Here is a 23,120-nt window from a genome sequence, read left to right as displayed (position 1 = left end):
TCTCCATTCGAGATACCAACAAAACTGGCCCCATCTAGCAAAGGACTGCAATATGGACACATCCTAGACAGATCATAGAATCATAGAATCATTTTGGTTGGAAAAGACCTTTAAGATCATTAAGTCCAACCATTATGCTAACACTGCCAAGCCCACCACTAAACCATGTCCTTAAGCACCACATCCGTACGTCTTTTGAACACCTCCAGGGATGGTGACTCCATTACTTCCCTGGGCAGCCTGTTCCAATGTTTGACCAATCTTTCAGTAAAGAAATTTTTCCTAATATCCAACCTAAATCTCCCCTGGTGCAGCTTGAGGCCATTTCCTCTTGCCTTGTCATTTGTTACTTGGGAGAAGAGACCGACACCCACCTCACTACACCCTCCTTTCAGGTAGTTGTAAAGAGCAACGAGGTCTCTCCTCAGCCTCCTCTTCTCCAGGCTAAACAACCCCAGTTCCCTCAGCCATGCCTCACCAGACCTGTTCTCCAGACCCCTCAACAGCTTCGTTGCCCTTCTCTGGAGACGCTCCAGCACCTCAATGTCTGTCTTATACTGTGGTGCCCAAACCCACACACAGTACTCAAGGTTCAGCCTCACCAGTGCCCAGTACAGGGGCACAATCACCTCCCTACTGCTGGCCACACCATGGCTGATACAGGCCAGGATGCTGTTGGCCTTCTTGGCCACCGGGGCACACTGCTGGCTCATGTTCAGCCAGCCGTCGACCAGCACCCCCAGGTCCTTTTCTGCCGGGCAGCTTTCCAGCCACTCCTCCCCAAGCCTGTAGCGCTGCGTGGGGTTGTTGTGACCCAAGGGCAGGACCCGGCACTTGGACTTGTTGAACTCATACAATTGACCTCGGCCCATGGATCCAGCCTGTCCAGATCCCTCTGCAAAGCCTTCCTACCCTCGAGCAGATCAACACTCCTGCCCAACTTGGTGTCATCTGCAAACTTGATGGAGCACTCGATCCTCTCATCCAGGTCGTTGATAAAGAAGTTAAACAAGACTGGTCCCAAAACAGAGCCCTGGGGCACGCCACTTATGACTGGTCGCCAGCCGGATTTAACTCCATTCCCCATGACTCTCTGGGCTCGGCCGTCCAGCCCGTTTCTAACCCAGCCAAGAGCGCACCTGTCTAGGCCGTGAGCCGCCAGCTTGTCCAACAGGATGCTGTGGGAGACTCTGTCAAATACCATACTGAAGTCCAGGCAGACAACATCCACAGCTTATCCCTCATCCACTAGGTGGGTCACCTGATCGTAGAAGGAGATCAGGTTGGTCAAACAGGATCTGCCTTTCATGAACCCGGGCTGGCTGGGCCTGATTCCCTGGATGTCCTGCACTTGTCGTGTGAGCGCACCCAAGACGAACTGCTCCGTAATCTTGCCCGGTACCTTTCAGAACTCTTTTTTCAGCCCTTGCATCCAACTGAACACTTAAGAAGAACAGAAGATTTAATCAAAGCATCATATAGCAGACTACCACTACATGAAAAGTATGGGAGGCTGGCAAAGCGGCAAGAGATATCAATTACATCCACAGTTGCCGTGCACACACCACCTCACAATTATAAATGGTGCAATTAGGAACAAGGTGAACTTTCTCAAATCAAGTGAGAAGTTCTGCTGCTTTCCTTTACTTCCCTTTCCTGGCCACAATAAGCAGGAATCTGATGGACCCAAATCCATGTCAAATGGCACATTACAGAAATAGGCAACTCCCTACCGATAGCCAGACAGAATTGCCACACCTCATGTTAAGGATAGACTGCCTTTTGCTGTCTATTCTTTTCTGTGTAGAATATGGGGTGCCAATCATAACCCTGACAATCGTTTCACATTCAGCAGACCTTAACTTCCTGTGAAAAAGTCAAAATATGACCTTGCTGATGGAAAAATAATTGAAACATACAACAGGTAAATATAACGTTGTTTTTATAAGATAATCTTATCATCCCCAAAGAGAACAACAGAGATGGGGAGGTAATCCAGAGGTGGTGAAGTAAGGTCATTCTGCAGGGAAACCAGGTTGAGCCTCCAAACTGAAGTGTAAGGTGTTCTCATATGCCCTTCTGAAATTTTTCTCTATAGAATTATAAAAGTCCAAGTGACAGCTATAATTGTTTGCAGAGTACAGGTGACCAGGCACTGTCAGAGCAGAGAATACACGTGTTCCTATACTTCTACCTCCATTCTGAACATCCAAGTAAAGAAACACACACATGTAAATCAAGGACTGCCTTTATATCCCAAAATAAACTAATTTTTCTCCTTATAATCCTTTAGGGGGAAAAATAAAGTATGAATTCTGGAATGCTGCAACTAACCTTTCTAGACATCTAGTTTAGATATGCAGGCTGAAGAGCATCAGGATAAACACACTAAAAAAAAATAATATCAGAATTCTGAATAATTTCCTACCTGAACCCAAGCCATTAGAAATTCCACAACCAGGAACAGGGATAAGACAACTCTGATTCCCTAAAGTGTATCTGTACATGTGGTTAGCTTGGCAAACGAGATAAGCCCCCTGGTGTATTCTGCTTTTAACCATTCTCTGTCCACCACAAACTGGTCTGAACTCTCAGTCTGCAAGTCTTATGTCGTGGTTTTGCTTTTAATTAGAACTGGGAGAAAATTGGTTTCAGTGGAACACAGCAAACGTGAGCTTTTTTCCTGAACTAAAGCTCAGCCTGAAGCTGTACATTGCTGAAGTTAAAAAAGTTTTAGCAGATACTCCACTATGCAATCCCCACTTGCTGAAGGTGCTTCGGCCTAGAAGCATATTAAGCAGAACAGCATCTAATTTCAGTGGTCTTCCACACTCCCTGTTCAGACCAGAATTTTATGGCTGTCAATGTGTGTTTTACTTCACTAGAATAAATGCAATTATGTACTTAAAACCCGGCACTTTAGTTCCATTATGAATCCCCAAAAAGCTACTTATACTCAGGATGAACATACAGATTTTTATCCAGCCCCAGGAAATCTATCAAGTGGCACAGTGTTATTTAGAGCAATCACCTGGGCAACCTTTTCAAGAGAGACAAGTTCAAACCTGTAGCATCAGAGCCATTGGAAAAAAAAAACAAAACATTTCATTGCCCAAATTATAGGAGTTCTGCCCATGGTAAGAAATTGTTGTATCATGTTTCCTTTCAGAGAGGGGAAGATAAGTTGAAAATGGAAAGCAATTTGAGGGGGGAGTGTGTGTGTGGGGGGGATGTATGTGTATGTGTGGGGTTAACAACAGGGTGCTGTTTTGTTTTGGTTTTAAAGTCTTCAGGGTTTTGACCCTCAAATAAAACCTCAGAGAAAACAGCAAGGCAACTTGATGATAATGGCAAAACCCTTCTTTTGTTCCAGGAGACACAGAGAAGCTAAAAAAAAAAAAAACCCACAAAACCAAAAAATAAGGCCCCAATATACAAAGCCACATAGGTATCAAAAGCTGGAAACAATAACCCATCTGTATAAGGGAAAACATTAGCTGATGGAATCTATTACAAAAAGCCTTTTTTAGCTCCTTGAATAGTGTAAATATTGCATTAAAAAACAGACGTCAGCTTGTGGACTTTATAAGGGGCCATATCATTCTTCACTGGAGTAACAACTGTGTAACTGCTGTGAAAACAGGATCTTGATACTATACAAGCCTGCACTATAGCCGAAGCATTATATAGGCTTTGCCACTAATTTGGACAGGCTCCATGCCTTGGTAGAAAGTGGAACTTATGACTTCATCCCAAATAGGACTAAATGGAGTTCAGCAAATATTTGGAGCATCTGAACCAATCAAAATGAAACAAAAATCAAACAAAGCATTGTGTGCACAGCTCAGCTGATCCCAAAAGCCTTTTTGCGAATCCTGGGAGACCTGATCCATTGGGCAAGCTGTTCTCTAGAGAGCAGAGACCTTTAGTGGATGCCTCGTCAGTGGGACAAGCATTTGCAATACAAAGACTGCCATAACAGACATAATCAAGAATTATAGACCACTATCTTTGTTGAAAAACTTTCTACAGAGAAGTACCGAACACTAGTGTTACAGAAATCATGTGAAAATGCCAGATATTCATGGCTGAGAGGAACATGAAAAATGAAAAACACTGTTTCTATGGTGGGTGCTTCTTTCAAGATGGTTTCAGTCTTGAAAGAAACAGCACAGGGAAAGCCTGAACAGTAACTGCCTGCATGAAGCTCTTTTGTGGCGAGCATTGGGTTTCAGTTTCTGGTGGTGACACGCTGGTATTTCACTCTGCACCAAACGAACCCCAGACAACGTTGAGCAGTTCTGTAGAGCGTGACCTGAAAATCTGAGTATGTCCAAGCATTAATAAGTACATCCACAAAATGAGCAACTTTACAAGGCTTCTTTCCTGCAGATGGAGACAGCGAGACATACGGTGACATGGTAATTAAAGCTCATCCAGGGCATCGCCAGCAGAGTTAGGAACGGACACTGATCTGACACTGAATCCAGCGCTCTCTTATTCCCACCATCATTTATATCGCCTTGTTTTTATGCAACATCGACAAATTCCAGCTCCCTGAGACCAGCAGGTGCTTTGCACCCCTGGATGTCCAACCCTTACTTGGACTTTGCCACTACGTGCACCCATGCTCCTCTGATAAACTGCCAGGGCTGATGACTCCCGAAGCCGTCTAACATGCATACTAAAATTACACTTATTCCTTGAACAGATGCATCAAGAAATACACCATATGTTATGGATGTCATACAACAAGCATAGCTGCTATCAGGACGACATCTATTCCTTGGCAACAGGACTTCCTTCTCAAACCTGTCTCTTCAGCACTGCAGACAGCTGACCGTACGGCTCTGCGCTGTTTAGAACAGGGTGGGAACAAGCCATGTACCTGATGCTGGAAAATGTGGGTTTAAACTCTTTCTTGGGCAAGGAACCATGATACCATTCATTAAGCTCCTCTCTATATCAACAAAAAACTGTGCAAACACGGATGAAGAATAGGAAATGAGGCTACTGTGATATCAATTCCTGTTCCAGCTTGTTCACTGTATTGTGGCTGGAGACGGCATGCTCAAGTGTATATTTGGGTCAAAGAATTGCATTTTCTTGCAAATTAAGGTTAGTTCTTCCTCTCAACAGTTTGCACGCATCATTCTAGTACCGCACAGAGCTGAAAGACAAGTTATTTTACCTCGTGTGAAGGGTCAGCATCATCACACACAGTTCAGAAAATATAAATCATGGAGTTCAAGTCATTACAAGAAACCAGCACCTTTTAAGAAAAAGTGAAAGATTTATTTGTCATACTGAGTAAGTCTTTGAGGCTATTATTTTCACATTTCCCAGTAAAAGGCAACGGGAACTGGGATCCTGATTACAAACAACTGGGGAATTTTCAGGGGTTTTTTTTGTTTGGTTTGTTTGGTTGGTTGGTTGGTTTTTTTTTTTTTAATGCTAGTTCACTGAAACTAACTTTTAACATGACTGCTGATGAAAGCTTTGCTGGATAAAGGTTCTCTCCTTCTGGATGAAGTTCTCTTCAGAACAACAGCTTAGCTGGCAAAACATTCATCTGAGATGTGCAGGATTCAGACTCGTGTCCACGTCCTGTTTCGAAGTGAGCTGCACGACCCTTGCTCTCCACATGAATATTCGGGCCACTATAAACAAGGTGGGTTTTGTTTGCTTTGGGGCTGGGAGACGGTTATCACTTGTGCTTCATTTCCACAAGTGCTACTCTTCTCCCTTCACATACTTTTTAAAAAAGACTCAACTTATCACAACATCTGCTATTAATGCTGAATATAATACAATCTTGTAACACCTTGCACTGTCAAAGGTCCTTAAAGAAATTCACATATTAGGTTTTTCAAGTCTCTCTTTCAGTGAGATTGGCAGAAATAGGGAAAGTGGGACGCAGACAATTACACAGTTCCCAGTTCCACAGGAAATCTGTAGCACAGCCAAGAATTAACCCACACTGACGCTGTACTGAACTTTCAATCAAATCACCATTCTCCCTTTTTTCCACGACTGACTGACACTGACTTTTCTTCACTTTAAGGAAAAGTTCAGCTTTCAAAGAAACATTTCCCTGTTCTTTAACACACTGTCCATCTTATTGGCTACGTCTCCGTTCAGAGCAGCTGAAGTTGCATAGATAAAAAGCACTTTCGTTCAAAGACACAAGAAAGAGTTTGATCTGCTGAGGGATGAAATGCTAATTCAGAAGTGAAGCTAAAATACATCTAAGCTTTTCAGACAGTTTACGCCTCCAAAAAGCCAACCATGTCCCAAGAGATGCTAATTTTGAAACAGGACAGACCATAGGATGGAGCCATTCGCTAGACAGATGTGGTCGCTGCTCCATTTCTCAGACTTCACGACTAGCATTTACATAAATATTCTCAGGGTTTTGGGGGAGGGAGAGATATCCAAGCCTTTTAAGCACAATTTATCCAGAGTGAGAAAAACAAACATTACTTCTCTCCCTGGAATTAAGCTATTGATGTGCAGATAATATCGCTTCTGCCACAAAAGCAGTCTACTATATAACTTATTAAAAGGGAATATTCACTGATTACCAGCAGGAACATGAAACTGAGGAGTTCCAATTGCCTGTCATAAAGGTCAGCTATAGCCATACATGCTTCCAGTTCACTGGATTATGACACATGAATATTTTACCTAACAGACCACAGCAAGGTTTTTTTTCCTTTTTTAAATTTTATTTTATTTTTTTGTTTATTTGTTTCATTTAGCCTGATCTCCGTCCTGCTGCCAGTAACTTGATGGACCTAATAATGACCTCTGATGCTTGTTACTAACCAGCCTTTCAAAGAAAGGATCAAAACATTCATATTATTATTTATATCACAAAATACTTTATACTGCCAAACTGTGGAACTCACTGCCACAAAATATAAGAGAGTCTAAAAGCATAGAAGTGAAAAAGGGATACATTTATGAAGAATGGGGATTCCTTCTCAGAAATCTTTTCATAATACTGAAAGAAGTTTCAATGCTGCTGAAATCCACCAGCCTTTAGAAATTAGAAGAGACTACCAGTGAAAGGTGGCTTGCCCTACCGCAGGCTGAGAAACTTCCCAATGAAGTTAAATATATGCTTTGTTTTGAACTGCTTATTCCATCCATCACTTTTTTTTTTCCGCTTCCCAAGCATCCATAGATACAGCAGCTCTAGAAGCTGTAGATTGTATACACACGATGCGTTATTTCCAACCACATCTAACACTCAAAACCATTTCAAATTAATGACTTCTGATTGGTATCAGTCTAATGGAAATGAAGGCCATGCTTTTGTTTCTCTTCTTCCCGAAAACATGCCAGATGCACTGCATCCACACACACATATACATAGTTTCTCACTGAAAATGGATTGGAATGCCACAGCTGGCAGGCAGAAAGGTTGTTGGTGCAGTGTGATGAGCTGAAGATAAGAAGGAATTTTTTCTGAAACCTCAGATGCCTCAACCACTGATTTTAATGAACTGTGTAATCGTAGTGTTTAAACCAAGACTGTTTTACAATAACCATATCTGTCACAAGAGTTACTCTAGGTTACTGATGGACAGAATCCCATTTTAAGGGACTTTAAATTATAGCAGGGTTCCATAGCACCTTTTAGGTTGGAGAACCTTTCTTCTCTTCTATACAGACAGATGCAAACTTGCTGCCAGCGCTGACTGCATGAACCTCCTCTTATCATTTACAAATCGTACAAATGTGCTTGTGTCTCTTCAAACATATTTAGCCCTGCTGTAGGATGGGGATCCCACCATCACCAGGCATTAATTTATAGGTATAGTGCAGTGACCAAGAGGACAACTTGTCCCTATACCTACAGAACTACTTAAATGCGCAGCTGAGGCCACAGTGAATTATCCAGTATCTTCAGCCCTCAGGACAAAGCTTGCTTTCCAAATTGAAGTCTACAGGTATTACGCGTTGCTCCTCCACTCAAAGTTTACCTTTGTCATGGAAGTTGGTCTCTTGTTAGATATGCTCTCCTGACTCTGTTGCTGCCTAAAGATCATTCTGTCTTATTAGCTAAACTCGTGTTTAAAACCTCTTATATGCTCTACTTTTCACAAGCCCTAAATCAATCCGGTGATATTTTGCAGTCGATACGTGTATAATCTTAATAATGAGCTGCCAATAAGGCAATTCATAAATTTTCTGCACTTCCAATTAAGAGGTTCTCAGGAGCCTACCTTCCCTCAGCCCATTCTGTATACTACTTTTGGAGGTGAAGGGGAAATGTCCACTACAGATGATCCTACCAGTCAGGAGGTCAGTTCATGATCATTCTACTCAGGGGGGTCTTCAAAGAAGACAAAACGTTTCTCATGGACACAGCCTGCTCTCCTGGTGCATGGCTGTGGACGTAGATTGAACTCCTGAATCACAGCTTTGACCCCACAAACCTGTGGCAAGCTTGAAGTCAGGGTGAAGGTTCTGCAGAAGTTCCTGTGGCAGTTGAAGACAACAACCTGTCACCATCCCAACAAATCCAAAGCAGCAGCGGGACATACTCTATTGTTTCATTAACATCCAAGCTCCGCATTTTTACTCCTACTACTTTTAGCGTCCGCTGTGTAAGAGCATTGTGTGCACATTTCCACCCTAGCATTAACCCTGTTCAGCTTACAGCCAACATGCTGTGGATACAGAAAGGGACTTTTTCCTCACCCATCTACCTTACCTTGTTCCCTTTCCAACAGCACTGTTTTCAACTGTATCCCTACCCCACTAGTATTTATGTCGTTTGGTCCGTCTCCTTCCTCCCTTCCTTTCCTCCTCCTCCTCCTGGCATTCTTTAGGCAACGTGCAAAGCCACACAAGAGCCCAGCCTGTGTAACTGAGCCTCCTCTCTGACACATGCCTGCACGGAAAGTTTATCTTTTTGCCCTGCTCTGTTTATCTCCAGCAAGCAACCGCTTACAATCTTCTCTAAATAAAATGAAGATCCCTACCATTCATGGCAACCACCCTGCATGTTGCTTGATGATGGGAATGAAATGTCATCAACCACGCTCAAAGACACACAGAACTACTCAGGACACGCCTACCTAGAGCCAGCACAGCTACCTAGGACAAGTCCTGGGAGCACACATAGGATTTGTTAATGCCAGTCTCCAAAAGGTTTCTCTTCACTGTCCACTACATGTCCACTGTCGGTTTTTCCAGTGATACTGCTGCTTGCTCCAGTTCACTTCTGCTATGGGCCCTTTACTAAGCATGGTGACAGCTGAACGGCCAGAGCAGCCACGTTTAATCATTTAAATGTCACTACTGAAAAAATAGGAAAGCTGGGAGCTCTTGGAAAGGTGACCAAAGGGAATAAATACAGACAGAGACATCCATGGCCTTTAAGTTGCTAACCCAGTACCCGAGTGTATCAGTCAGTTGCTTTGTTTATCTCTCCTCTTTCCATAAACTCAGGTAAAACTGCTTCCTTTCTCCCAGCCTTCGTTTCTCTCACCTATTACCTCTGCAAAATATTTGGGATGCTGGGTGCCTTTCAACAGATGACTGAGTATCACGCACAACAATGGGATTTTCACCTCAGTTCAGGTGTGTAGCTGAAACTGTCACATCTGACACTAGTAAAACCCAAACAACTCTCCAGAAGTAGAAGGAAATTTCTTTTTCTTTTTTCTTTTTTTTTTTTTCTTTATGGCTGTCACTAGATTCTTTATTTTTCTCGAAACTTTTCACCAAAAACACAGGGAATTCAACAGCTTTTCCTGATCAGCATTCACTGGCTTTTGAAAAGCTGGTGAGCATTCAGTGAAATTCAAAATACACAGAGCGAGCCCTAGTCTGTGCCAGAGCTGCTTCTCATGTACCAGAGAAATATCCCAGTTAGTTACATATTCTTTGCTCTTGCTTATCCACCTAAGACTAATCAGAACAGTGAGAACTGCATTGTACACAGTATATTTTATCATTATTGCATGCCATCAGCAGGCTTGACTCATACTTGGGTTGTGGAGACCCAGAACTTTTGCAAGAGGACAGACAAGGACAGAGCATAATCCAGCGGCAGCAGCTAAATCACACAATCAGCATTTACACATATTTCCCATATAGCAGAATTAGATTGCTCACCATTATTTTTGTTCTTAAGTACAGTAAATTACACCATTTTAGTAGGATTACAGCTGGATAAATGTTTTCTTTTTTTTTTTCCCCCCTCTATTTTTTCTTCCTTTTTTTTTTTTTTTTCCACAGTAGGGTCAAGTCTGCTCCCACTGAGCTCTCCCAAACTCCCACAGGTTGAAAGCCAAATGCGAAATGCAGCATTAGGCATAATGATGACAATTTTCCAACTACCACTGTATAAACTCAGGACTATTTCGGGCCTGATTGTTGAGAAGTGTTGAGTGCTGACTTCAACTAGAGCACTAGTGGCACACCTGAAATATGCAGAACTGCGAGATGGACATCCAAATTCTACATACTCAGAATATCTATAGCAAATACCATGGCAAGGTTATGGCATTTATGTCTTCAACAGTTTGAACAAAAAGGGAAGACATTTTCTAAGCAACAGCTAGCCTTTCTTGTTAGAGAGAGAGAGGGAGAGGGAGGAGGAAACTAAAAATATTCCAGGCTGTTCCCATGGGGGGTGGGGAAGAGAAAACTTTTTGATTATACCTAAATAAATATGTAATTTCCAGGCCCTGACCCAAAATAACCTCTTATATCAGGATAAATAAATGAGTTTGTAACTGTTAGCATTACAGAATGGAAAACACAAACCAAATAAAAAGAACGATTTGGAAAAATTCCTTATCTTGTCTCACGTCTGCTACAATGTGGTCTTTTAGGTATTACGATTCCAAGTAATAATGGTGTATCAGCTGACTTGTGCAAGCATTTTTGCTCCTTGACACCGAATTCATCCTTTAAACCACTACAAGAGTGACTCCAAGGGAAAAATATTTAAGAGGAGTCTCTCACGTCATTAAGCCTACTATATTGTTTCACAAAGTAACCACTTTGGGGTACTTGATGTAGAAGGGAGAATGTCAAGAAAAAAAAAAACAAACATGAAGACACAATTACAGGAACTTTGTGATAAACCACACAAAATTGCCAATATTTCTCCCCAGTTGTACTGACCTCCACACGGAATAATGGGGTCAACTATTTTACACTTACGTGAGATGAGAAAAAAGCCTAAATTCATGATATGAAACTATAAAAGAGTGAGATGGTGTCTTCTATGAAGCTCAAGTTTTATTCTTCCAGTGAGAACACATTCTCTGCATTAAATGATGTAGAAGGAAATGTGTATCTTTTTAGGCTTTATTTTACACTGTATTAAAACCAAGTTGTGCAAATTTGGGACCTACTGCTTCAGCCTACTACACACGTTAACAGGGGCCATTAATCAAACACACTAAAAGACCCAAGTACACCACTAACCAGGGAATGGGTGCGTTTGCTGCGTTAGTGCCACTTCCTGCATTTTGCTGTTTCCCATCACGTCCTGTGCTCGTCATAGGCCCGAGTTTCTGAATTTACTGCTCTAAAGCCTACTTGCATGTGTAACAGAGTAATTTTTGAAGCCATGTGCCTTCTTCCATAGCTAGACTAAAGATACTGGAATGACCCAATGTCAGCATCAAGCTAACAAATCATCCCAAACATATGAACATGAAGTCATTCTATTAACGGAAAAAGGAACAGATGCGAGTGGGAAAAAAGCAAGTTAACTCCACAATTGCCAGCATTTTCCAAACATCCATCTGAAGGAATGCTGCAGTTTGCAAAGGGCAACATCCTCCCACTGTGACTTACCAGTGCTGTGAGATTTCCACTGAGCCATGGGCTAACTCAAAGCAAGTCTATTTTCAGAGAGTTCATTTGAGAAATTCCACCTTTCAGACTGTTTCGCCAGCAGTCTCCTGAGCTAGGGAAGTCATGCAGTCACTCAGACCAAAAGCATCCATGGATCCCAGGCACTGGGAGGGAACCAAATAACATCTGCTACAGCCTGTTTCAAGAGCTGGTCTCACAGCAATCATACAGGAGATGATAGTAGGTTGCACAGAGCCTTCCTTTTGCCCCCTTTCTTTAGAGAGCCATACAGCTGCTTTCCTGGTTTGATTTATGGTCAGTTCAGAGAATCACGAAACAATTTAGGATGGAAAAGGCCTTGGGCAGAAGGGACCTGCTCCAAGCAGAGCTAATTTCAAAGATAGATCAGGTTGTTCAGGTCATTGCCAAGGTTTGAATCCTGAGTTAAAGTCAAATGTTGACCGTAGAGCTGAACTCCTGCCACAAACTTCTAAAGCACTGGTAGGAAGAGAAACTATTTTCTGATGCACTAAAGACTTCAGATAATGTCTAATTCACCAGCTGCAATGTGGCTTTGGGTGGGCTTTGCCCTGTGGTCATCAGACGTCCTCATCATTTGGCCAGCAACACACTTGCACTAAGTACTGCAAGTCCCACACAGGTTCTTCAGCCTCCTCCTGTCTACCAACTGCTTTTGCTTTTAGACTCTCACATATGCTGTGAGGGTCACTGTGTGGTTTTCAGACTTTCCAGGGGAAGCCAGAGTAGAAGCACCCACCCACACACCCACCCACACTCCCCCTCTAAGCACTTCTTGCAAAGCTGGGAGAAAAACTCTCACGAAGTCACATCCAAGCCTCATCAAACTGGGACTCCTTACAAATGGCTTCTCAAATACTGCAGCAAATCATCTTGTGTGTCTGCTGCTCCCAAATACAGCGTGTAGAATAACAAGTCTAGAGAAGGGAACTTATAAGGGACACATTAAATGCTCCTTATAGCTATAAATTCATAACCAAAACAGTTTAATATTCCAAATCAATAACAGACTCTAAGAGTATTTCAAAGAGGAAAAAATACTGCAAGAAGATAGAATTGAAAACAATACAACTTCAAACCACCCACTTCATTTATTATGAGACAACCACGTGCTTGGCACTCTTCATACAGAAAGGATGAACCCCAAAGGGCTTTCATAGCTCTGCTCAGACAATACAAAACCAAAACCCCACACTCAGACGACACAATGGTGTGATCTTCATCTGGTATATTGTATCACTAAATGAGACCAGATGAAGATCCATTTTCTCTCTTCTTTTGGGAATATCTATCTTCCTCTGAATATCTCCATATATATCTCCTCCTTGAAAGCAGGAACCTGAAGAAATGAACGCTTTCATACAGCAAGAATTGCAGAACTCCTATCTAAATACAATGGATGTAACGCAGCCTCCTGCTCTTAGAGCCTCCATATGTAGTCTTAAATGCAAAGAAAAGACCTCAGGGTTTTGGAATAAAAGCCCTACCAGTTCACTTCAGCTTAGAAATAACTACCTTTCCATCTTAACCAAGCTGAAGCTACACTTCACAGTGCAAAAGCACAGATCGGAGCAACCCAAGAACAAACAGTAGATGCAGGAACTTTCACTCACTCCATTCAGAAAGTTTTCCCCAAAGCCAAGGAGGGCTCCAGGTTTTATATTTGCATTCATCTTCTGCTTCATCCCTGGTAGGTTAAAGTAATTATATCAAAAGCTACAAAAGCAGCTTAGATTCCTCCATCAGATTTTGTGTATATTTTTTTTAATATACACACACACATATATGAATTTATATTACACCTATGAATTAATTTTTATATTTATAGTTTTAACAGGAGGATGAATCCAAGGTATAGGGTGAATTGCACTCTCTGGAAGCCGGAACTGTAGCTGGGTTTCAAGCAGGGTTTATTGCAGTAATACACCCTGGTTTTGGACTGGAAATTTTACTTAGAACTCTACAAGAATTTGAAGGCAGGCATGGGCATGCTGGCGGTGGACAGAAGTATCTTACTCTATATCCAGCTGTACAATATCAAACTATACCTTTTATGGTGAGATTTTGCTGACAGTGCAAACCTCAAGGGCAAAGCCCAAAGAGAAACTCTCAAAGCAAGAAAAAAAACCCAAAACCTGACACGTAGACATTATCTTCATTGGTGTTAGACAGACAGCATGGGACCAAAGTGAGAGTTTGTGAAACTGAGCTGCAAACAGTATAAAAAGACTGCAGTAAAACCACTAAAAGTTGAAGTCTGACTAAGGCTAGGATCCCCCAGGGCATTCTGAAGTCTACTGCAGGGCTGGGTGCAGCCCTCACATTAGGAAAAGGGAACTGAACACAAGGTGATGCAGCAGCGTCTGCTGCTCCTTCGTGGCAGAGGTGTAAACCTTCTCTAGAAGGTCATCTGGGGCACTCTGCACTGGGGCTGAAGCTTCACTGGCACTGATCTGTGACCTCAGTTCAAAGGACTTGTAAGGCACAAAAGGGCCTTCCACTCCATCCTTCCTGCTCCTTGCAGGGAGCTCTCAGAAGTCTAGAGGCTTCACCACAAAATCCATTCCTACAATGGGAGGAAAAAAGAATGAACAGCACTTAAACTGAAAATATATGAAAATTTTAGAATCACAGAATGGTTTGGGTTGGAAGGGATCCCAAAGACCGTTCAGTTCCACCCCCCTGCCATGGGCAGGGACACCTCCCACCAGACCAGGTTGCTCCCAGCCCCATCCAGCCTGGCCTTGAGCCCTGCCAGGGAGGGGGCAGCCACAGCTGCTCTGGGCAACCTGTGCCAGTGTCTCACCGTCCTCACAGGGAAGAATTTCTTCCCAATACCTCATCTCAATCTCCCCTCTTTCAGCTTGAAATTGTTACCCCTTGTCCTGTCACCACACTCCCTGATCCAGAGTCCCTCCCCACCTCTCCTGCAGCCCCTTTCATCACTGGGAGGCCGCTGTAAGGTCTCCCCGGAGCCTTCTCTGCTCCAGGCTGAACACCCCCAACTCTCTCAGCCTGTCCTCACAGGGGAGCTGCTCCAGCCTCCTGAGCATCTTCAGGGCCTCCTCTGGACCCGCTCCAGCAGGTCCATGTCTTTGCTATGCTGGGGGCCCCAGAGCTGGACGCAGCCCTGTAGGGGGGGGCTCTCACCAGAGCAGAGCAGAGCAGAGGGGGAGAATCCCCTCCCTCGACCTGCTGGCCACGCTGCTTCTGATGCAGATTTTTATTCATATTTTAAAGACTGTATCTTAGGAAAAAAAAAAAGAAGAGGGAAGGGGGAAAAGAAGAAAGAGGGAAGGGGGAAAAGAAGAAAGAGGGAAGGGGGAAAAGAAGAAAGAGGGAAGGGGGAAAAGAAGAAAGAGGGAAGGGGGAAAAGAAGAAAGAGGGAAGGGGGAAAAGAAGAAAGAGGGAAGGGGGAAAAGAAGAAAGAGGGAAGGGGGAAAAGAAGAAAGAGGGAAGGGGGAAAAGAAGAAAGAGGGAAGGGGGAAAAGAAGAAAGAGGGAAGGGGGAAAAGAAGAAAGAGGGAAGGGGGAAAAGAAGAAAGAGGGAAGGGGGAAAAGAAGAAAGAGGGAAGGGGGAAAAGAAGAAAGAGGGAAGGGGGAAAAGAAGAAAGAGGGAAGGGGGAAAAGAAGAAAGAGGGAAGGGGGAAAAGAAGAAAGAGGGAAGGGGGAAAAGAAGAAAGAGGGAAGGGGGAAAAGAAGAAAGAGGGAAGGGGGAAAAGAAGAAAGAGGGAAGGGGGAAAAGAAGAAAGAGGGAAGGGGGAAAAGGTATTTTGCATAACAGACACAGTATAACCAATTTAAGGACTATAAGCATGGATTCTTTTTTTCAGATGCCATAAATGCCTCTTTCCAGTGCTGATTATTGCTTCACTACTTGAGCCTGAATAATCTCACCTGAGTAGGTAAAACACAATCCACACACAGCAGCTATTCTAGGGCCCAACTAAAATGAGAACAGTACAAAATAACCCCAAAATACCTAGGAGAGCTCAAGATAGTTATTAGGATTGAGATTTTTGTTGTGTTTCTTTGTTTGGAGAGAAGCTGTATGATACAGCTAGCCCAGTTTGACTGTACTTTGGGAAGAGACTTGCTACCAATTTCTCCCTCAAAGAAACACAGACGTAAAAAAAACCTAACTTGTTTAACTCTGCAAAATGTGTGTGCTTCCTACTAAAATCTGCTCAACTGAAGGCTTACAAATTAGTCTCTGGAGGCAGGAAAGGCCATAAAAAGAAAACAACTTGATTTGCTTTCCAATAGTAAAAAGACGACGAGCTTGCAGGATTGTACAGAAGGCAACAAGCTATTGCCCGCACCACGAGGCCTCATTCTTAGAAAGGCAGACTGCATCTAAAGCAATGGGTGTCGAAGCACTGCAATACCTGCGTTTTCAACTCTTTTGGGGATCCCAGTATAGGCTCATTTACAGGGGAAGTAAGTGAGCTGACAACTTTTTCTTTCCATATTTGATCAGTATTCAATGAGATTATGTACTTTAGTGCCAGCTCCTGGTAAAACAGCACTGAATAGCAGTAAACCTTGACATCAAAAATTTACAAATAAATACATCTGAAAGCATGGTCTAGTGCTTGATCTAATTCCTGCAAAGCATACAACTAGCAGGAAATCTAGAGATAATTTCACAGGAAGGAATTACAGAAGTGGATTGCATATTTTATGAAAGTCTACATTCCAGCTGATGGTGAGACATGAAGATCATCCTAAACAAAACCAGAATAAGGTACCTGAACTGGGGGAGGATGTCATCATTTGCATTCTGTCTACATACGGGTTTACTTATAACTCAATATGGCATCAGGGAAAGTTCAAACTACAGAGAAAGAAGCAATCTAATACATGTTATACTGGTGGTTCGGGTAGAGGGTCAGGGTGCCATCAGTGGTGGCTGATTAACGATTCTTCTGATGCAAATTAAGACAACTGCATCTCTCATTGCCCACTCTGTACTGATTAACAGCAAGGTAAAGGACAGCTGAGACTCAGAACACAGCAACATTTTCCAACCCAGCAGCCTTTATTGCTTGCAAATAGCTACTCCACAAATGAGAGCAAAGCATTCACTACAGCTGCTAGCTGAAGCTATTCTTTTAGATCAAATCATCGGTGATTTGCTTTTAGTGCTAATGGTTTCAGGTACAAACCTAGAGTGGCCAAAAGTAACCAAAGCAAGCATGGCTGTGTAATACTGTGTGAATGCTCCTCTGTAGATCCCACCCACAAGCACGAAATTTCAATCCAGAACTGAATCTCCTTTGAGTACCCTGGAAAGCTGACTGACAAGCTGTGCCCCTGGCATCTAACTTTAAACGCACAGACATACGTGTCTTCCCCAATTTCTTCAGAAAGGCTTGGTATCAGAAACACGTGGAATGAGTTTCTTGATACAATAGCGACTTTCTGCTGCCACATTGGGAACAACTACCACAGAAGTTTTATATCCAAAGCCTAACTGCCAAGGTCAATAGACACTGTGCCTCCAACAACGACTGATCTGCATTTTTGCAAGTGACATTTGTTTACTTAAGACAGCCTACTGATCTAACCATCTTTGGAGCAAATCAGGAAGCTCTGACCTTCTGTTACGTCTAGACTACAAAAGGCACCCGAGAGTAATGATTGTGAGCAGTTGCCTCAACCTGCACTTTTTGACCTTCTAGTTGACAGAGTTTTCACTTGCCACATTACAAAGCGTAGAGCCCTTGCTTCGCAGGAAGCTTAAGGAACCCAACCTCAGCAAGACAGAGCTCTCTAGGGGCTTGTCCTGGATGGCTGACAGCATTCTGTCGAGTGAGGAATCGGGCCCTTTGTGGCTAAAATTAGATTACAAATTCTGCAGGGAACAGACAGCTTTCCTCTAGAGGGAAGCCTGCAACAAACTTCTCTGTCACTGTAAAACAATGATGATAGGTGGATTAGGTAGTAGGCTAGAGAGAGAGGTATGTCATCGCCTATCATCTGACTGCCTGAGAGGGGAACAATGAATAACATTGGACAGTTAAGGTTTCAAGTAATTGAAAGTATCTACAAGTAATGAATGGACATCTGGCAACAGTATCCTGTTCCAGTTAGCACATCATTTTGGATAGCTGGAGTTCAGCTAACTGAGGTTGCACTATAAATACATTATAAAGATTTTCCAGTATGCAGCTTCTTTAACGCTGGAGGTCTTCAAGATTCTTATATCAAATCCACTGCTTAAAGAGAAAAGTGTAATATAGTGAATCCAACCAACATATTAAATACATTAAAGCCTGAATCTTCCTTGCCAAGGCTGACTGGTCGGGGAGGTGGAATGTGTGGTTCTCTAAGACGGCTACAAACAGATCCTCTCCCACCAGAGCTGAAGAAGCCAGCTGAGCTGGCCAGCAAAACTGTAAAGCAAACATTAATCACAGCAGCCTGCACCTTCCCTCCACTCGCAAGCTCTGTGTATCAGCAGGAAGAAGGATGGAGAGAGAACCAAAGACAGCCGAGCCCAGCCTGCTCTTACGCACTTCCTGAACTATTGCTAGCTCAGAGGCACTGCAACTAATTTGCTGCTATTAACTTCCCTGTGAGATGCATTTCCAACAAAAGCAACACACATGCGAAGCACCCATCTGGTTGCTTTGACTGAGGTTTTCTTTAACTACATGGTAAGAAAGCTCATTTCCACCCACTCCCCAGAGCAAAGAAAGGCAGCAAACACAGCCTCAGAAGTACCATCATCAGGGTTTCCATCTGCATCTTCAGAACTGAAGTCTAAACCTCTTCTTTCAGCTTCTGTCAGGCAGACTTACATATAAAGACTGATGCTCTCACAGCATGACTTGCACATTTGGGAAATAAAACTAGCCAACAAACTCACCACACCTTTTCTCCCTAAAATTTATTGTTAATGAATACATGCTATTGGGGTGATCTTTGTTTCTGACTGTCTGTTTCCTTCCTAGACCAACAAAACTTTTCCACCACGCCACCCCTGCAGGGATTCCTCTTTTCCAAATTTCACAACAGTGATACAACTTGTCAATTCACATGGTCATCATTCTGCCAGTGACAGAATACCCACTGTGATACGTCAGCCTGTGATTTTCAGCCCCTCTCAGCGTTTTTTTTCAGAAATTTGAAGGCCTTGAATGGAGAAACATTACACAGAAATTGATAGAAGCAGGTCAGCTTCACTTTCCAGTGCAATAAGGAACATTTTCCTACAAGCTATGGAAGACCTTGAACTACCAAGATTTAAGACATCACTATTATTATGTACTTTACAGTTATCTGAAGACATCCTGAAAGATTTCAGTAATACATTTTCTATTCTAAGCAACCCACAAAAGTTTTTAAGAATTCCTTAACACGTGCCATGATAGCTTTTCTTCCAGCTCAAACAAAAAAGCCAAACCCAAAAACAAACGTGAGAGATTCAAAACGGGACAACGTATGATTTTAATTTGTCAACATTCTCTTCAGAAATCACATGTGCATACACTACTTATAAGAAAGTTGTGCCATATTCATTCATGCTGATGAAAGTCCTTACATCACTCAATCACCTTCTTGAGCAAAAAGCAGATAAACAGGTAGTTCAAACCTAGATGTATATTGCTAGTTATGTACATGCACACAGAATTTATTGGTGAGCTACTTCAATCAGGAGAACAGTAATACCTTCTTTTTGCTGCAGTAAATCTGCCATTTCTTCTCTGGAGGGAGTGCAAACATAGCCTCTCTGTTCTTGTCTGTGAGATCCAATTCATCCTGGAGATTGTGAAAAACAGAAAAAACAACAAAAAACAACAGTCAACAACTGCATTGGCAACTTCTAATAGGTTGAGAGGAATCTGGACAAGGTATGTTGACTAGCCTTCAAGCAAAAGGCAGAGGACTTACTGGCTCCCAAAGACTGAAAAGATTATCGGTTTCATAATTTTTACCTTGCTATTGTGAGTTGTTCCTGTCAGAGCAGAACCTATGAAGAGAGGCAGCCTGAACAACTTCCATGTCAAACTTCTATCGCTGATGATTAGTCAAGGACGGGAAAGATCACAGGAAAGGCATGAAGTGAAAAACTCAAAGCACTGGCTTATGTGACACAGACACTCCTTATGACTCTTAGAGAAAGGCCAAAAATTCAATACACCTTTTTCCTGGCCTGCAGTACCAGCCTGGACTTCCACAGGAGGAGAACAACGAAATCACTCCATCTTTTAAACAAAGGTCACGAGACAGTTCTTTAGTGACAGCAACATCAACAGCAACCTACAGGTTGTGCTCTGATGTTTGTCCCCTGAACCACACAGCAAAAGACAACCAGCGTTTCAGACATAAAGGACGTACCTCCACCCAGCCTCACATCAGACCAGAGACCAGCAAATTTCAGTCTCTGTCAAGAAAAGTGAATTCAGTGGAACGCACCTTTTTAGAGCCTAGCCAACCTTCCATTCGTGAAACGAAAGGTAATGCTGTGATCTGGAACCGACTCCCGACTCTGTCACAAGCTCCCTCGGGATACACCACCAAATTCTCCAGCATCGGTTTCTCTGCTGTAAAAGGTGGATAACAATAGACTCTCTTCCTATACAACGTGTTTTGAAAATCAAAGCAGAGACTGTGACTTGCTCTGTGTTTATTCAGCACTGACAAGAAGAGGGCTCCAATCACAGCTGCTGCTTTCAGGTGCTAATGGGAAATTAAACAAATAAGAATGGTCGGTCTTCATAGCAAGCAGCCTGCATGAGCAGGAACAAAGATGTCTAAAGGAGAGTTTCAGCAATATAAAGACAAGCTTCCAATAACATCCCAATGAATCACTTTTGGCAGGGTTTTCTTTTTCCTATGTATTTGAAAGTGTTTGGAGAAAGAAGTGTCCAGGGGTCCAGTATCAAGACAACATTGCAGCGCTAAGAACGCTGCACATGCAGGTTCTGGCACCACACTAACCTAGCCCAAGCAGAGACAATACCTCTTTAACTCAACCCAACAATGGCTCATTTGGAAAGCGTTCAGGGCTGGGAAACTTGTGAAAACAGTGAGCTAAATTGCACACTGAGCCTGGTAGCGGCTGCTGACAGATTTAAAAGCCCGTAGAGATTTCAGCTGCAAAAAGGTACAAAAGAAATGCAAACAGTAACAAGGCGAGGTCAGTGCCAGCAGCCCAAGGTAGAAGAAGCTGGAGGGTCTTTTTAAACAAGAAAAGGTTTAAAGGCAAAAAAAATTAAAAAAAAAATAAAAAACCCCAAACCCAAAAAATTTTAGCTGTGCAAAAAGAGTGCAAAACCATGTGGAAATGTTTAGGGTGAGTTTCCAAACAAGGGGGCAGCCAAGCGAGGCAAGGAGTTTTATCCTTGCTACACACAATTAGAAAGCTCAGGCCAGGATAACATTCTTGGGAGAGAGGGAGAGTGAAACGACATGTAAGGTCTTAAGACAAGCGAAGGAATGCTGTTGGAGGTCAAGCATGTGGGAGGGAAAGGAGGGGCAGACAGGGAATCAAAAATGCCAGGTTTGGAAGAGCCACCAAAGAGGCCAGAATACACATCTGAAATGAGCTGGCTGGGCCTAGCTACATTCTTAGAAAAATTATGATTGTTTTATTGAACTGCTTAACGATCTTAGCCTTTTCCTTTTTTTTTAAATAAAGAGCAACTAACTTGGTTTTCTAATCCATACTGCTCTTTCTGAAGTCTGGTAGATCAGACTAGCAGTAAAAGCTCTTCCCAGAAGCTGAGAACAAAATCGAATAGTGATCTCAACCAGTATCGTTCAAGACAACCCTTTCATCAAAAGAATGCTCCTATTGACTGAAGCCACCCAGAGGGCAGGATGCTGACACTTAGCAGCTTCTAGACCCTGGCAGGATCAGGGACATAAAGAGCACTGTGCCTTCAGTGGGGCACTAAGAATATGCAACTCCCAGTCACATAATTTTGCATCCCGATAGCATGACATTCTTTTTCAGGACAGAAGCCTAGAAAGGTAGTTTGAAAGGATGGAAAATCCAATGGCACCAAAGCGCATCCACACCCTGCTTTATTGTGACTCAGGAGGGTAGATAAAGCCAGAAGAACATCAGAAGTCACCACATTAGCTCAGGTAACAAGGAAACTGCTCAGGGTTCCAGGCATAATCGACCACCAGAGGCAGACCCAAACACACCTGACTGGAAAAGAGCACATGCCAAATGGATTGCCCTTCCTTGCGGAATAGCTAGTGTTTGTCTTCATTAGGAGGTAAAATGCTGGGTTCTGCTCCCCAGGTCAGATGGGCAGGTAGCAAGCATGAATATTCAGCAGGGAAAGAGACACCTTCTCCAGAATGCAAAGCAGCAGTCAGTCTCTTCAACACCCTTTCCTGAAGTTAGTCTTCGGCAAGTGTGCTCCTTCACTGGGAGGAAGAAAGGAGTGGAAGGAACTGAAGAGACCTACATACATCGCACACACACACACACCCCCGCCCTGCCCCGCTATCTATGCCATTAATCAAACCCCACCCTATAAAGAACCATGAAATCCCTGCAAAATACAAGAGACATGAACCCTCTTTCTGGAACCCTCCAGATCATCTTACCTCTCCCATCCCCATCCTACTCTTTCCATTCCCTTTCCATAGAGGATCAGAAGACCACCGTGACTGCACAGGAAACCCCTGGATCTAGCTAAAAAAGAAGATCCTGGATCAAGCAGACCGTTCTCCTACTCTGACTCAATATCCTAACAGACAGCACATAAGGGAACTTGCTGCCTTGGAGGGAAGCAGGTGGAATAACAGAAAGAATAAATTTCAGAAGGGTAATTTGGTCCATGAATAGGTCATTCTGACCCAACAACAGAGGCAGATCTGTCAGTATGTAGAAATTCAGACCCTAGAGTTAGCTCAGTGACAGCAAGCAGCTATCGAAGGAGAAAGGAATTGCAAAGGTTGGCAGGAAGGGGGAAGAACTACAAACTCTGAATGCAGTCATCAAGATTGGGGTTGGAGCCAGGCTAAGGAAGCCAACATGACCAAACACCCAGGGAGCAAATGTAAAGGGCAAGAAAAAAGGGTCGGTCAGAACAAAGCGGGGAAAACGCCCTCCTCCATCACCTGTGCCAGTTTCCCAACAGAAATGTAGTAAATCCTCTTCTATGCCTTGGATGGGTGGTTCGGTTCCAGCAATTCGTGCCAGCATGACCCTGCACAATGGAGCTCAGCCTCCTGGCTCTTAAAAATACTTGAGAGTTGCAAGTGTTCTCATGAAACACA

General features: G+C 43.1%; 1 protein-coding gene across 3 annotated transcripts in view; it reads right to left on the bottom strand.

Annotated features, from left to right (window-relative positions):
• The window catches only part of DAAM2 (dishevelled associated activator of morphogenesis 2), a 119,921-nt gene that overhangs the window by 77,899 nt on the left and 18,902 nt on the right, over positions 1–23,120 (bottom strand). For all 3 annotated transcript variants that reach the window (XM_086460552.1, XM_086460553.1, XM_086460554.1), the window contains exon 2: positions 19,548–19,637. In XM_086460552.1, the coding sequence (XP_086316678.1) occupies positions 19,548–19,637 (90 nt within the window). The remainder of the gene's footprint in view (positions 1–19,547; positions 19,638–23,120) is intronic.

This window comes from Leptosomus discolor, chromosome 2, assembly GCF_034619465.1.
Source record: "Leptosomus discolor isolate bLepDis1 chromosome 2, bLepDis1.hap2, whole genome shotgun sequence".
Classification (NCBI taxonomy): domain Eukaryota; kingdom Metazoa; phylum Chordata; class Aves; order Leptosomiformes; family Leptosomidae; genus Leptosomus; species Leptosomus discolor.
The sequence above is the reverse complement of the archived record's forward strand: the minus strand, read 5'-3'. Positions and strand labels throughout refer to the sequence as shown.